The 16,249-nt window shown below is 44.6% G+C and overlaps 1 protein-coding gene across 6 annotated transcripts in view; it reads right to left on the bottom strand.

Moving 5' to 3' along the window:
• The window catches only part of NBAS (NBAS subunit of NRZ tethering complex), a 383,144-nt gene that overhangs the window by 118,565 nt on the left and 248,330 nt on the right, over positions 1–16,249 (bottom strand). For all 6 annotated transcript variants that reach the window (XR_010599418.1, XM_005293091.5, XM_065587676.1 and 3 more), the window contains exons 41-42: positions 15,290–15,519; positions 9,809–9,919 (exon numbers count right to left, since the gene is read on the bottom strand). Coding sequence is in view for 5 of the 6 variants with exons in the window: in XM_005293091.5 (XP_005293148.2) it covers positions 9,809–9,919; positions 15,290–15,519 (341 nt within the window). In the remaining variant the exon portion in view is untranslated. The remainder of the gene's footprint in view (positions 1–9,808; positions 9,920–15,289; positions 15,520–16,249) is intronic.

The raw sequence follows: 16,249 nt of genomic DNA, 5'->3' as shown, positions 1-16,249 counted from the left end.
GAATTGTCTGATTTTGCTATCCAATTTTTTTTTTAAACGGCAAAAACCTTCACATTATAAAAAAGGAATGTGCACATGCATGGGAACAAGCAGCAGCAGAATTAGGATATTCAATAGCTACACTGTACATATGCACTTGAAGCACGATATATTAATGCTTTAGATGCTCAATACAGTCAGAGGACTTGGTCAGTAAAGGGAAACGGTAATGGCATATCTTTCGGTCATTTGTTTGATTCAGTAACGACCAGAAAGTTAATATCGGCTGGACTGTTGGTGACATGGCAAATGACTTGGGCCAGGATGCTGAAAGGTTCTCCATGTGGAATAAAAGACGGTTACTCACCGTTGTAACTGTTGTTCTTCAAGATGTGTTGCTCATATCCATTCCAATTAGGTGTGCGCGCGCCGCGTGCACGATCGTCGGAGAATTTTCTACCCTAGCAACACCAGCGGGTCGGCTGTGGAGCCCCCTAGAGTGGCGCCTTTATGGCGCTGGATATATACCCCAGCCGACCCGGCGCCCCCTCAGTTCCTTCTTGCCGGCTACTCCGACAGTGGGGAAGGGGGGCGGGTTTGGAATGGATATGAGCAACACATCTCGAAGAACAACAGTTACAACGGTGAGTAACCGTCTTTTCTTCTTCGAGTGCTTGCTCATATCGATTCCAATTAGGTGACTCCCAAGCCCAACTTAGGTGGTGGGGTCGGAGTGAGACATTGCTGTGTGCAAAACCGCTGATCCGAATGCAGCATCGTCCCTGGACTGCTGCACTAGTGCGTAGTGAGCTGTAAATGTGTGGACTGATGACCAAACTGCAGCTCTACAAATGTCCTGGATCGGAACTTGAGCCAGGAAAGCAGTCGAGGAAGCTTGGGCCCTCGTGGAGTGAGTTGCGTTGTCTTTCTAAAGTGCCTTGTGCGGTCAATATAGAAAGCCAGGGCCCTGCGTACGTCCAAAGAATGCAAACGCTGGTCATGGCGAGTAGCATGTGGTTTAGGATGGAAGACTGGAAGAAATATATCCTGATTGATATGAAATGGAGAGACCACCTTAGGAAGAAAGGCAGGATGTTGACGAAGCTGCACTTTATCCTTATGGAAAACTGTGTAAGGGGGCTCGGATGTAAGCGCCCTGAGTTCAGAAACGCGCCTTGCTGAGGTGATGGCTACGAGGAAGGCTGTCTTCCAGGATAGGTACAGAAGTGAACAGGTGGCCAGTGGCTCGAATGGAGGACCTGTGAGCTTGGAAAGAACCAGGTTGAGATCCCACGTCGGAACGGGTTGACGCTGTTGTGGGTACATCCGGTCCAAGCCCTTGAGGAACCTAACGACCATCGGGTTAGAGAATACCGAGGACGCGAGTTCCCCTGGGTGAAAAGCCGATATAGCGGCCAGGTGAACTCTAATTGAAGATATCGCCAAACCCTGCTGTTTTAGGGAGAGGAGATATTCCAATATGAGAGGAATAGGTGCCTGTAACGGGGACGTGGCTCGTTGTTCGCACCAACAGGAGAACCGCTTCCACTTGGCCAAGTACGTGGTCCGTGTTGAAGGCTTCCTACTGCTCAGCAGAATCTGTTGGACAGAATGCGAGCATTGCTGCTCTGCCTGGGTGAACCATGGAGCAACCACGCTGTGAGGTGGAGCGATTGCAGGTCGGGGTGACGTAGTCGGCCGTGGTCCTGAGAGATGAGATCTGGACACAATGGGAGCGGGATCGGTGTCTGAACCGAGAGCTCTAACAGTGTGGTGTACCAGTGTTGTCTCGGCCACGCTGGAGCGACCAGAATTACTTGTGCCTGGTCTCTGCGTAATTTGAGCAGCACCTTGTGGACCAGAGGAAATGGAGGGAAGGCATAAAACAGGTGGTCATTCCAGGGGAGGAGAAACGCATCCGAGAGAGAGCCCGGAGCTCGCCCTTGAAGGGAGCAGAACACGTGGCACTTCCTGTTGCCTCGAGATGCAAACAGGTCTACCTGGGGAAACCCCCACCTCTGGAAAACGGAATAGATGATGTCCGGACGGATAGACCACTCATGCATCTGAAAGGACCTGCTGAGTCGGTCCGCTAAAGTGTTCTGGACTCCAGGGAGGAACGATGCCGTGAGATGGATTGAGTGGGCGATGCAGAAGTCCCATAGGCGAATCGCCTCTTGGCATAGAGTCGACGAACGTGCTCCTCCTTGCCTGTTGATGCAAAACATGGCCGTGGTGTTGTCGATGAGAACTAACACACAGCGGCCACGTAGGAGGTTGAGAAATGCTTGGCACGCCAAACGCACCGCCATCAGTTCCCGAACATTGATGTGCAGGGATAGCTGGGGTGCAGTCCACAGGCCCTGGGTATGGTGTTCGTTGAGATGAGCACCCCAACCCAGAGATGATGAGTCTGTGACTAGGTGCAGAGAGGGTTGTGGGGCGTGAAACGGCATCCCCTCGCAGACCACACTGTGATCTAGCCACCAGGTGAGGGAGGTCAGGACCGAGCTCGGGACCGTGATCACCATGTTCAGGCTGACCCGATATGGGCGGTATACCGATGACACCCAGGTCTGGAGTGGGCGAAGCCGAAGTCTGGCATGCCTGGTTACGTACGTGCAAGAAGCCATGTGACCCAGCAGGGTAAGGCACGACCTCACCATGGTAGTTGGGAAGACCCTGAGCCCTTGAATGAGGCTCGTGATGGTATGAAAGCGATTGTCTGGTAGGATAGCTTGTGCACGTCCGGAGTCTAGGACTGCGCCGATAAATTCTATTCTCTGGGTAGGCTCTAGAGTGGATTTCTCCTTGTTGAGTAGGATGCCCAACTCGTTGAATGTGTGCACTAGTATGTGGACGTGAGCTCGAACTTGCTCTTTGGTGCAACTGCGTACCAGCCAGTCGTCTAGGTACGGGAACACCTGTATCCCTTGCCGACGAAGGTATGCTGCCACGACAGCCATACATTTCGTGAACACTCTTGGGGCCGAGGATAGGCCGAAGGGAAGGACTGCAAATTGATAGTGCACCTTGCTTACCACGAATCGCAGGAAGCGTCTGTGAGGCGGGTAAATTGCAATATGAAAGTATGCGTCTTTCATGTCGAGGGCGGCGAACCAGTCTCCAGGATCAAGGGAAGGGATAATGGCCCCCAAAGAGACCATGCGGAACTTCAACTTTACTACGAATTTGTTGAGTCCGCGCAAGTCTAAGATGGGTCGCAGACCCCCTTTGGACTTGGGGATCAGGAAGTAGCGGGAATAAAATCCCCTGCCCCTTAACTCTAATGGAACCTCCTCTATGGCCCCCATAGATAGGAGTGTAGAAACCTCCTGTATAAGAAGTTGCTCGTGAGAAGGGTCCCTGAAGAGGGACGGGGAGGGGGGGTGGGAGGGGGGGGATGAAGAAAACTGGATAGTGTATCCCCTCTCCACCGTGCGAAGGACCCAACGGTCCGAGGTTATAAGGGACCAAGCACGGTGGAAATGGGAGAGGCGATCCCGAAAGGAGGGGGCTGGATCCTGGGGGATGACTGGGGCGCCGTCCTCGACCGCACCTTCAAAAGTTCTGCCTGGGGACTGAAGGTGGCCTTGGTGGCCCCTGGTTCTGACCGGGTTGAGGGCCGGTCCACCTTCTCCTACCACCTCGCCCCCGCCTTCTGGCAGAGTCCTGTCTCTGACGAGGTGGGGGGGGGGGTAGAAGCGCTGAGGCTGGGGCCTAAATGGTCTGCGCTGGGGACCCGCAACATGCATCCCCAGGGAGCGCATGATTGTTCTCGAGTCCTTGAGGCTCTGCAGACGAGAGTCTGTCTTGTCCGAGAACAATCCGTGTCCCTCAAAGGGCAAATCCTGCAGGGTTTGCTGCAGTTCCGGAGGCAAACCCGAAACCTGGAGCCAGGAGATCCTCCGCATAGCGATACCTGAAGCCAGGGTTCTCGCAGCCGAGTCTGCTATGTCCAAGGAGGCCTGTAAGGAGGTCCGAGCCACCTTCTTACCCTCCTCCACCAAGGCCCCGAACTCTTCCCTGGAGTCTTGGGGAACCAATTCCTTGAACTTCCCCATAGAGTTCCAGGAATTAAAGTTATAGCGGCTCAGGAGCGCCTGCTGGTTAGCCGCTCTGAGTTGTAACCCTCCGGCTGAGTAAACCTTACGGCCAAACAAATCGAGGCGCTTAGCTTCCTTCGATTTGGGCGCTGCGGCCTGTTGACCGTGGCGCTCCCTTGCATTCACTGATGACACCACCAGTGAACACGGCTGGGGATGAGTATACAAGTACTCATAGTCCTTTGAGGGGACAAAGTACTTTCTTTCCACCCCTCTGGCTGTGGGTGGAATAGAGGCAGGAGTTTGCCATATCGTAGTGGCGTTAGCCTGGATCGTGCGGATCAGGGGCAACGCCACTCTGGATGGGGCATCCGCAGAGAGGATGTTCACAATGGGGTCTTGCACCTCCACTATCTCCTCTGCCTGAAGGTCCATATTACGTGCCACCCTACGTAATAGGTCCTGGTGTGCCCGGAGATCTATCGGGGGTGGACCTGTGCTCGTTGTGCCCGCCACTGCCTCATCTGGGGAAGATGAGGAAGATGCCTCAGGTGGCAAGGGATCCAAGGGCGGGTCCTGGTCCAATGAGCCCTGGAGCGGAGCATCACCTGGGCGTCAGGTGGTGCGGGCACGGAAGCCTCCATGCCCCCTGGAGGAGGGCGAGAGATGGTGGACTCTGGGGCCCTTCGCTCAGAGTGCACCAAGCGAGAGGCTGATGGTGGTGGAGCCCCTTGTGCTTGGTGGTACGCCCACGGGGTCCAGAACGACCAGTGCGAAGGTCCCTGAGCGGGATCCTCCGCTACCTCCTGCCAGTGGCCCATGTCCGGTTCATCGGCCTGCCCCTGAGGGGGGTATGCCGATCTCGATGCCCCATCGGAGGAGCGAGACACTGATCTCGATGGCCATGGCGGTGCCGACCGCGCCGAGATGAGCTCCGGAAGGTACGGTGCCGTACGGTGCCTGTCTGGAGATGATCGGTCCCTATGCAGTGCCGGTGAGCGGTGCCGAGATCGGGATCGGTGCCGATGACCGCGTCGGTGCCGAGAGTCCGACCTGGACCTGGAAGGCGATCTCGAGTAGACCCGGTGCCGGGAGCGGCCCCTCGACGTCGAGCGTCGCTCGTATCGGTGCCGGGAACTACGTCTCGAGGTCAAACGGTACCGACGATCATAACGGTGCCGGGATGTAGAACGGTGCCGCGACGATGATCTTAGCCGCGAGTACGACCGGTGCCGAGGTGATATTCGGCGCCGGGACTGCGAGCGGCGTGGGGACCTGCTTCGGGACCTGGATCGGTGCCGTGGTTCCAGCCCTTGGGATGGTGGGCGCATCAAGGCAGGTTTCCCCCTGGATTGCACCGGACGAGGGCCCAACGGTGCCAACGGTGCCGGTGGTTGAGGCGGTGCCGGCTCCGTGAGAGCAATCAAGTCTCTCGCCGTCGCAAAGGTCTCTGGGGTCGACGGGAGGCACGGTACCACCGCTGGTCGTGGTGGTGAACCCACCTGCACCGGACTCAACGGCCTCGGAGCCGGAGTCGACTGTGCCGGAGGCACCTGCTTCTGGTGCTCCGCCGGTGGACGCTGCTCTACCCCCGGCGCCGGGGGGGCCGGCGTCTTCAGGACGACAGTCTCCTGCGCCTTACGGGATTTCTTATGTCCCGGCGATAGCGAACGGCGCCGAGGCACTTGCGGTGGGTGCGGTGCCGAAGGGGTCCGGTGCCGCGGAGGCTTGTCCGACGCCACTCGCGGTGCCGGAGCAGTCGGTGCCGCCGGGGCGCTGCGCACCGAGGCGCTTGGCGCTGGGGCTTGACGCGCCGATGGAGCGTCTGGGCTAAGTGCCGCCTCCATGAGGAGTTGACGAAGCTGAAAGTCCCGCTCCTTTTTGGTTCTCGGTCTGAAGGCCTTACAGATCTTGCACTTATCTGTTTGATGGGACTCTCCCAGGCACCTCAGACACGAGTCGTGCGGGTCGCTTGTGGGCATAGGCTTAGCGCAGGACGCGCACTGCTTAAAGCCGGGAGCCTTGGGCATGAGCCCGGCTACGCGCCGGGGGAAAAAGGGGGAAGAACAACCCCCTTAATCCCCTTTAACTATATAACAACTATTACTAGTAAACTGAACAACTATCTAACTATATACAACTACAACTATAACTACAACTATCTACAACGGAATAAGCTAGGGAGAGTGGAGAACAGCTATGCCGCGCTCCACAGTTCCAACGACCGTCAGGGGCGGTAAGAAGGAACTGAGGGGGCGCCGGGTCGGCTGGGGTATATATCCAGCGCCATAAAGGCGCCACTCTAGGGGGCTCCACAGCCGACCCGCCGGTGTTGCTAGGGTAGAAAATTCTCCGACGATCGTGCGCGCAGCGCGCGCACACCTAATTGGAATCGATATGAGCAAGCACTCGAAGAAGAACTGTGCTAGACTGGGGCTTTGCTGATTTTATACTAGCTTATACTAGCAATAGATGTTGTTGATAGATAATGCTTAGATCATAGTATCCATTCCTATGCAAGTACAGCATACAGTACTCATACAGAGGGTACCTTCAGACAGCCTAATCTCTCAAATACATTCAGTCACTAAAATTGGCATTTTGTTAGCATATTGAAGCATTTCCCCATAGATTTAATGCAGATGAAGATTCAACTATTCTCTCATGCCTGGGGCTGAGCCCCATGCAACAGCTTTGAGAAACATCTATAGGTAGGATGAAGAAACCTGCAGTATTACTGCCCATTCTGTACCTACTCTCTGTAGAACCAATTTCCACGTCTGTCAACCTACCAGTGATAGTCATTAAATTTAACTGAACATGAAAATGACACTTAGAATAGCAGGAAAGCCAGAGATCTCTTGAAATAGCTTAGTACAGATAAGAACTAAACAACAAGGTTAAATACAAATGCAGGCAGAATTAAAGCCACAAATGAAAATGTCTAGAATATGCTGAAAATGTAAAGTTGATCAGCTCAAATCTGAAGAATTTAACCCACAGTACATTTCCAATAAGTCAGATGTTTTCTGCTCTCTTCTTGTTTATTAAAGGGAGTTATATTCTGAATACTGCCTCGGTAGAAGCAACATTGAGACATTTTATATTTACCTGTGATTTCCAAACAGAATATGCTCAGTTTCCAACCCTAAAGATGATTTTTGTCACTGTAAGAACTGCAAACTCAATCTTGTTTCAGTTGGAATTAAGATCCTATCTTTTATTGTAATAAAGATTCTACATATAGAACGATGACAAATTTCGATAATGATGCTGAAGACAATGCTACTACCTTGTTCCTTCATAGCTGTATTGGCTCTGCAGTGTTAATGAAATAAAATTCTGTTTTTTCCTTTCTGACCGTAGCTATTTGCTCAGTTTGGACCCACAGTTAAATCTTCCCAAATCTGCACTTTTTGTTTAATTACCTTGTCAAGACAGATATTAGAATACATTTACTGACATGTGATAAATATTGAAACCTCCCTGTTAACTAAATTACAATGTGCCAACATGTTTTATAGACTTCTGTGATCAATAGTCCTTTTCAATAGCTTCTATAGGAAGAAGCAGTTATATTTTCCTTTAGAACATAAAATGTATTTTTAACTTAGATAATAATCACCACAAATTCTGATTCATTGCACGATGCAATATCATATGATCATTACTGTCATCACCTAATAAAATAAATGATTACTAGTATAAAATGTATGTCTCTTTTTTCAGAAACTGTCCATAAAGTGGCTTATATAAATACTGCATATTTGTCTAACAATGAGTAACTCTTAGAATAAACTTGTTTTCATTTCAACATTAATGCAAGAATGCAACATTAATGTAAGAAGGCATGCATTATTAATACAATAATCCCTAGAGTGAATTATACTGTAATGGCCACATGCTTTCCATCACCCTTAAAATGAGATTATTGTAAACTAAAGAATGTTCTGCAGTATCTTATATTATTATACATCAATTTTTTTAAGATACTTTTTTGAATTTCATTTGGAAAAAGGACCTTTATTTTGTATTTCACTTATTATAGTCTTCCACAAATACTAATTCATAGATGAGAGAATGAGTAAAATGGCAGAAGCCTTAGGTGATATCCCAGCCCCACTGAATTCAGTGGAAGCTTTGCCATTTACTTCAGGGGGTCCAGGATTTCACCCCTTGTGTGTAATTTCTTTTAATGAAATAAATAGTATAGGAACATGTTCAAATTTAAGGGCTGTAGCTTTTTTTCTCTTACTTTTTTTCAGACAGAAAAATTCAGACTGCTCCTTCATCTTCAGATCTCCAACTCCACTCCATACATAAGTAGTTTTATCTCTTACGTCTCATGTTTTATAAAATACGATAACTTTTTCATGCGTTTTAATTAATAGTTAATGTTAAAAGGGGTGCAAGCGTACTGAAAGGTGTGGATACATGAATTATTTCAAATTTAAAGCCAACATCTTCATTTTTTTTTTGTACTGAAACTGGTTTAGTTGTGACTTTCAAAACAACAGATAAGAATTGCCCTGGTTCATTGCTTTTGTTCTGTATTTATACCGAGAGCATGAAGCACTGCCATCTCAACCTGCTATAAGGACAGTTGACATATCCTCTTATTGTTCCATCTTACCCATTCTTAAAAAAGGGTATGTAGTATTTGCCTGCCTCACAAGGTTGTTGTTACGCATATGTGATTAATTCGAACCAATTAGAATGAGAAACAAAAGTATCCTTTTTTAAATCAATATAACCAAGCGTTGGACATAATCTCCTAAACTGGACCCAATTCGGTAAAACTGCTACAAAGATGAAAGGTGTTCCTGTAAAAAATCAGAACCCCACGTGAATATTATTATGGAGATAAGAGGTATTAATGCTATTGACTTCAATGCAAAGAGGATCAAGCCCTATATGAAGAAGTTGAAGCCTATGTAATAGGAGTGTAATTCCTGTGCATGGTGATAAATTATAACTAACTAAGGTTAAGATTTTGTCACGGGTATTGTTAGTAAAAATCACAGAGAGATCATGAACAATAAACGAAAATTAATGAAAGTCTGTGATCAGGAGCGCTGGACGCTGCTCCAAGGCTGGGCTGCCCTCGGCTGCTGCTTCAGACCCAAACCCAGAGCCTGGCTGCGGCTCCAGCCTCTGGGTGGCTGCTACTGCGGCTGCTCCAACCTTCTCAACTGACTGCTGCTCCAGCCCGCGTTGCTCCTTCCGTGGGGCTAGACAGCTGTTCCAGCCCTGCTGCTCTGATGCAGGCTGAAGCCAAAGAAGTCATGGAGGTCCTTTAAAGTCATGGAATCCACGACCTCAGTGACAAAATCGTATCCTTAAATTATAAATAACTTGGCATCAGCCAAATGTATTCCCCAATGCAATCTTATATTTCATATATAATGACAATGTCGGTAGATATACAAAAATATGACCTCTTTAACTTAAATATTCTAAAATTCACACAAATTTAAATTGTTTTTAGCACATCACCTGTTTCTCCAACAAAATTCAGACAATTTGCATTTAGTAGTGTTAGATAAAAAGATGTGATAGCGACATTCTTTTATGTTACATTTTCTCCTTTTCATTTAAAAAAAAACTTTTTTCTACTGTTAACAATACATTAAATAAATGGAAAATGCGAAGCATGCTATGTGAAAGTAAAGCAAAGGTAGTAAACAAAAGCTGCTTCTTTCTGCCATGAGAATTCTCTTGGAATGGGTCATACCTCAATGGAACAGAACTGTAAATTAATTCAGATGAGCCTCAACACTTACCCACTATCAGTGAACAGAAACTCAAGATGTGTCATATAAACTTCCCAAAGTGGAACACTGTAACGCTGAGCCAAGGAAAGAGCGATCTTGTACACATTTTCTTCAAGTGTTCTTGTTAGGGGAGAACCATAAAACACAGCAAGAGAAAACAAAATAACTGGTCACTCTAAAATGCTTAGAAAAAAAAGTCAAAGAAAAATACTTAAGCTAGAAAAGGCATTGTTGCTCTGCATACCTCCCCCACCAACCCCATTCACAAACTGAGAAGCAACAATTCAAATTAGTTTTATTTCTTTGTTTTATTCTCAAAAGGAAAACAGATTAGAAATCTATCATTCTGGAATTGCTTGTATGGGATAAATAAAAATTCCCATAGGTATAGGTATCAAAATATTAGGGATAGAATTTTCAAAGGCACAAATAGAAGTTATGTAAATGTAAACAAACTTATTTATCTTAGTGATTGGCTAAACAAGAAGTAGGACTGACTGGACTTGTAGGATCTAAAGTTTTACATGGTTTTGTTTTTGAGTGCAGTTATGAAACAAAAAAATCTAGATTTGTAAATTGCACTTTCACGATAGAGATTGCACTACAGTACTTGTATGAGGTAAATTGAAAAATACTATTCTTTTATTTATCATTTTTACAGTGAAAATATTTGTAATAAAAATAATAATATAAAGCGTGCACTATACACTTTGTATTCTGTGTTGTAATTAAAATCAAATATTTGAAAATGTAGAAAAACATCCAAAATATTTAATAAATTTCAATTGGTATTCTATTGTTTAATAGTGTGATTAAAACCACGATTAATTGCGATTATTTTTTTGTGAGTTAACTGTGATTAATTGACAGCCCTTACTATATACATAGTTTCATTCAGGTGCAGGTTCTTTGGGGGTTTTTTGGGGCTTAACCCTGATTCGAGGGATATAATAGAGACAGGGGCTGATAGATCTGTCTATTAAGATCACCTGATACTTCCTATTTTCTCAGTTGCTTATAGGTTTGCTAAGCTTTAAAGTTTGGGGTGAAATTTTCTATGCTAGTTGTCTGCCTCAGGCTGAGATTATTTTGGAAAATTTCAGCCAAAATGGTTCAGCCATTTTGGAGAACAAGGCTAGGGAAAAATACATTTTCTCCATATTAATCAATACTGGTGACCCTTTCTGAAAAGCTCTAGTGTCCCCATGCTTTGGAACAGGGACTGGGACAAGAATCCTGAGAAGTGGAAACGGACTGATTAGGTGAGGAGAATGGGACTGGGAGGAAGAGCCGGGGTGGGAAAAAGATAGCACTGGGAAGGAACAGTTGTGATCATCTAGTTTGACCTCTGGCATAACACAGGACTTTCTTGAATTAATTTCTGCTTCAAATCCAATAGTTGTGTCTGAAGATGAGTATATCGTTTAGAAAAAGATCCTTAAAGATTTCCAGTGATGAGAATCGACCACAACCCTTGGTTAGTTTTTTTGATAGTTAATTACCCTCACTGATAAAAACTTGTGCCTTATAAATTTTTCTAGTTTCAAATTCCAGCCATTGGATCTTGTTATACCTTTGTCAGCAAGACTGATAACCCCGTTTCAGATTTGTTCCCTATGTAGGGATCAAATCACTAAGGCCCATAACCCGAGTGTCATCTTCAACTTGGACCTCTCTCTAGGTATATACATCTAGGCTGTGTCTAAATCTTGCATATTCTTTGTGCACTACATCTCTATGATGCAGCCTTTCCTAACCACCCATACAACTAGGCTCTCATCATCTCACATCTCAATTACTGCAATACCCTTGTCTCTGGCCATGACAAATGCAACCTTGTCCCACTCATATTCATTCAGAATGCCGCTGCAAAGATCATTCTCCTAGCCCATCACTTAGATGATGTCACTTCCTTCCTTCCATCTCTTCAACTGGGTTCCCCTTCTCTACCATATAAAATATAAGCTGCTTGTCTTCACTTTCAAGTCCTTCATGGCTTATCCCCATTTTACCTGTCATCTCTCACTATAAATCAAAGTGTGGGCTCCTTTCTCTGATTGGCCAATGATGCCAGCCTCGACCACTTGTTAAATTTTGAAACAAGCACTTTTATGCTTTCTCCCATGCTACCCCTCACATTTGCTCCATATCGTCTGTAAAGTGACCTCATTGTCCTTCTTAAAACGTTCCTTTGCTATGATGCATACAATAAACTTGACAACAGTTAGGAAACTGATGCGTTGATGCCATAGCCTACCGTGGTGACCAATATTGTCCCAATGTTTCCTTGTAGTTCCCTGTCTATCTGAATCCATCTAGGTATAACACAAGAGACAATAGATTGCTACTCTTTGGGGCTTTTTATTCTGTTTGTACAGCACCTAGCACAATGGGGCCCTGGTCCATGACTATAGCTCCTATGTCCTATGGAAATACAAATAATAAGAATGATTTTATGGTGTTTTTCCAGAGCATTGATTAAAATATTAAATAAAGTAGAACCCCACTAGAAACACACCCTTTTGGTCATTATTCTGTGTTTACAATTACATTTTGAGACCTACCAGTTACCCTGGTTTTAATCCCAATAAGTGTGCCATGTTGATTTTGTATCATTCCAGTTTCTTAATCAAGATGTCAAATGCCTTATGGGTGCCAAAGCATACAACATCAACACTATTACCTTTCTCAACCAAACTTGTGATCTCATCCAAGAATGATATCAAGTTAGTTTGACAAGGTCCATTTTCTATAAAGTCATGTTGATTGGCATTAATATTATCCCAATTCTTTATTAATTGAGTCCCATAACAGCTGTTCCATTATTTTGCCCATGATCGAACAATAGTTGCACAGGAGGCTAGTGAACAGTGTATTGGCAACAGAACTGCAAGAATCTACGCAACATTTCTTACATCACTGTCACTGGACCACCCAGCAATAAAAGGGCAACTGGGAAGAAAAAAAAAAGGCAGAGAGGAGGTTGCCTCTACTATTTTGGGGGTTATTTAAAGCCTTGCTCTATACTGACCAAGTTTTAGATTTAGAATATTGGGTCCACTCCAATTGCCTTCCCTTCTGATTCCTAGTGCACACATTAATGTATTTTTATCCTGGTTCCCACACTTCCCATAAAATTCATCCTGACATCCCACTGCACTATTCTCCATAAAATATGGAAGAACTAAAACAAGATAACGGACAATATATATGAGCAGGGAACAATATCATGCTGGGATATCACCACACCTTTGATACGTTAATGGCCTTTGGTTTATGAGTATTTACCCAAACAATGATAATATCATAGCAAAACAGACTCCCTGTGATGTCTGTGCCTTTCTGCAATTATCAAATCACTGATAGCAAAGATTTGGGAAAAAAACATTTTGCATTGATTAATATATTGTGCAAATTAAAAGGCGGTTAAAAAAAAAGTTAGAATAAAAAAACAATGTTAGACCACAGATGTTTATCTATTATCTCTTTTCTTCTCTTTTTGATAGGTGTCTTTTCTGCTCATGACAGCACCACAAGTTTCTACCCTTCCACTGCAGCAAGGCTTCCTGTCTCCATACTCCACAAGGAAAAACTAGGCTCAATACTTTTATTCATGTGTGGGAAGAGACTATTGGCATCCTTTCTGCCCTCCAGTAAACCACAGTGTATAGGTCAGGAAGAAGCTGACCCCTATGATTATTTTTTTTTAAGTTAATCTGCAATAGGAAAAGACAACTCCAATAGAAAAAATTAAAAGGTGCTTGGAGCAACTTTAGTGAATGTAGGGCCTAATCATGCAATCCCTATGCAGAAAAAAATCCTATCACCTTCAGTATAGTAAATGTAGGGCAAAAGCTGTTGCATGAGACACTTTGGTTTTGATACTACGCTTAATCAAGTACTTTGTATTAGTGTTTCTTTGTGACCCTATAATATAAAAAAATTACTATGAACTACTATTGGGATGGAATAGCATCCATACATTCTCTTCAACAACTTATGCACAAGATGGTTAAACGTGGAAAATATGATGCGATGTGACTGTTACTGGGTAGCAGGGGGTTTTCACTGACCCTCTGTGTTAGCTGGTATTCAAGTCTGGTATAAATCTGCTGAAATTCTGTTAAACAGCCATTCCTGCTGCTATAAGTTAACTCCAAACAATATTTGACAAACATGTACACTATAAGGAGCATTTGCAGGCAAAGGTGACATGTTTTTACAGGGTGCTAGGAAGAATCAAATAGTTTCTGGAACACTAAACTTCTCTTATGTAGACGATATCACCACCGTGGAACAGCTTCAACAGGAAAGACTGAGGAAGGCCCCATAGCAGAATATCCCATAGCCCAGTTGTGAGAGCACTCACCTGAGAGGTAGCAGGTTCCAGTTCAAATTCCTTCTCCTCTCAGGAAGAACAGGTTCTTGAAGAGTGGGTCTCTCACATCTCAGGTCAGTACATTAACCACTGGGTTAAAAATTATGAATGAGGTTTTCCCCCATACCATGCTCCTTGCTAAAATGGCGTAGGTGCCTAATGCCAAGACAAGGTTTGCAGCTGAAAATCCTGAGCAGAAGGAGGAACTTTCCTGCAGTCTGTATTTAGGCATTTGCTTCCGAGAGAGGGGAGAGCCTTAGCAAAACACTCCTTAGCTTGGCATCTCCCGTTGTCTAGTTTAGGTGAGAAGCAGCCTCACTTGTTCGATTTTGTCAATTTCTTTCTAAGGTGCCTATCTTTCCCCATTTATTGTATCGGGAGCGTAGGCACCTAACTCAGACTTTGGGAATCCCAGTGATTGTCTAGGTACCTAGAAGTAAGGTATTTTGATGTTCAGCATTGTCATTTCTATGTGACTCAAGCCCTTAGGAGACACTCTGCAGCCTATTCTCGAGAACCCCAAGACTAAAATAAAGGGATTCTGGAAATTAGGATTACAATTCAATAGAAAAATTGAATGGGGAATCCAATAGAGCTGGGTCTCTAGTCAATGCTATGAGACTGATGTACAATCTACCAGATTTTTTTTTGGTGGGGGGGAGGGGGGAGTGTATACATTTTTGCAATGTAAGTCTACTATAACTAAATTATCAACATTAAAACAGCGTGTTTATCTAAAATGTATTCAAATTCAAACTTGGAAGACACGATATTTTTAGTGTGGTTCAAAAATTCCCCCCTTTTAGGGCATCTGTTTTAATAGACTGTAATAGTAGTAGCTAAAGCACAAAGATAAGGGGGGTGGGAGGGAGTGGAAAGAGTATCTTTACTATTAGAATCCTGCAAGTATTGATCCATTTGGTTGGACAAACATCACGTCATCTGACTAGAGTGGTTGGAGAAAAAAGGTCCCATTTATAGTAACACGGCAAAATAAACCCGCAAAATGAGTCCTTCTAAAGGTCAGTGCTGCTGAAAATTTACTTTCCTGTTCTGAATTTTAAATACTTCCATTTGAACAAAACAGAAACCACACAACAGACATTACTTACTCCGCCAACCCCAGTATAGTTTCTCTCTTGTACTGGCCATCTGCTGTAAACCTCTGCACATCCACTCCTTTGCCAAGGCCTTGAAGGATTTGAGCCTGAGTGAAGTCCAGTAGTCGTTCATTGTAGTAGTACAACTGCTTAATCAAAGCTGCTATTTCTTCAGGCCAGTCTTCATAGCCACACTGAGAAACGTGCTTTGTGACCATCTTAATCAGCTCTTTTGGGTCAGCCTGTGAAATCAATTAAAAAAAAGAAAAAGAAAAAAAAAAGCCTTTATTTTAAAACTCTAAAACAAAGTTGCCATTCTAAGATCCATCTGATGGGATTTTCATGAATCAACCATGAAATATTTCTTCCATCCTGAGAGATATGATCAGATCTTGCAGTATTCCACATTTTAAACATAAAAAGATTGCTTAATTACTTAATTGACCTCTCAGAGTTGGTAAGACAACTGTTCATGCTCTCTGTATGTGTGTATATGTATCTCCTCAATATATGTTCCACTCTATATGCATCCGAAGAAGTGGGCAGTAGCCCACGAAAGCTTATGCTCTAATAAATTTGTTAGTCTCTAAGGTGCCACAAGTACTCCTGTTCTTTTTGCGGATACAGACTAACACGGCTGCTACTCTGAAACCTGTCATTTTAAACATAGGAACCTCTTAGAAACGTGTAGAACCTTGTAGAAATGTAAGTGTGACCACTGAATGCTAAATAACCTGAACACATTTATATAATTGATGCAAGTCAAATCTGCACTGCTGTCAAATTTGTATTTGTACTGGAGGAGATAAATAAAGGAAACAAATGTTCTTTTTGATTAGTGGAAGTAATATTATAGTGTACATTTTGTAATAATAGTAAAAGCACAAAAATAAGAGGAAAGTCTCTTTACTACTAAAATCCTGCATTTATTGATCCATTGAGCTGAAAGATTAATTAGCAGACCCTAAACTA

Source organism: Chrysemys picta, chromosome 3, assembly GCF_011386835.1.
Source record: "Chrysemys picta bellii isolate R12L10 chromosome 3, ASM1138683v2, whole genome shotgun sequence".
Classification (NCBI taxonomy): Eukaryota; Metazoa; Chordata; order Testudines; family Emydidae; genus Chrysemys; species Chrysemys picta.
The sequence above is the reverse complement of the archived record's forward strand: the minus strand, read 5'-3'. Positions and strand labels throughout refer to the sequence as shown.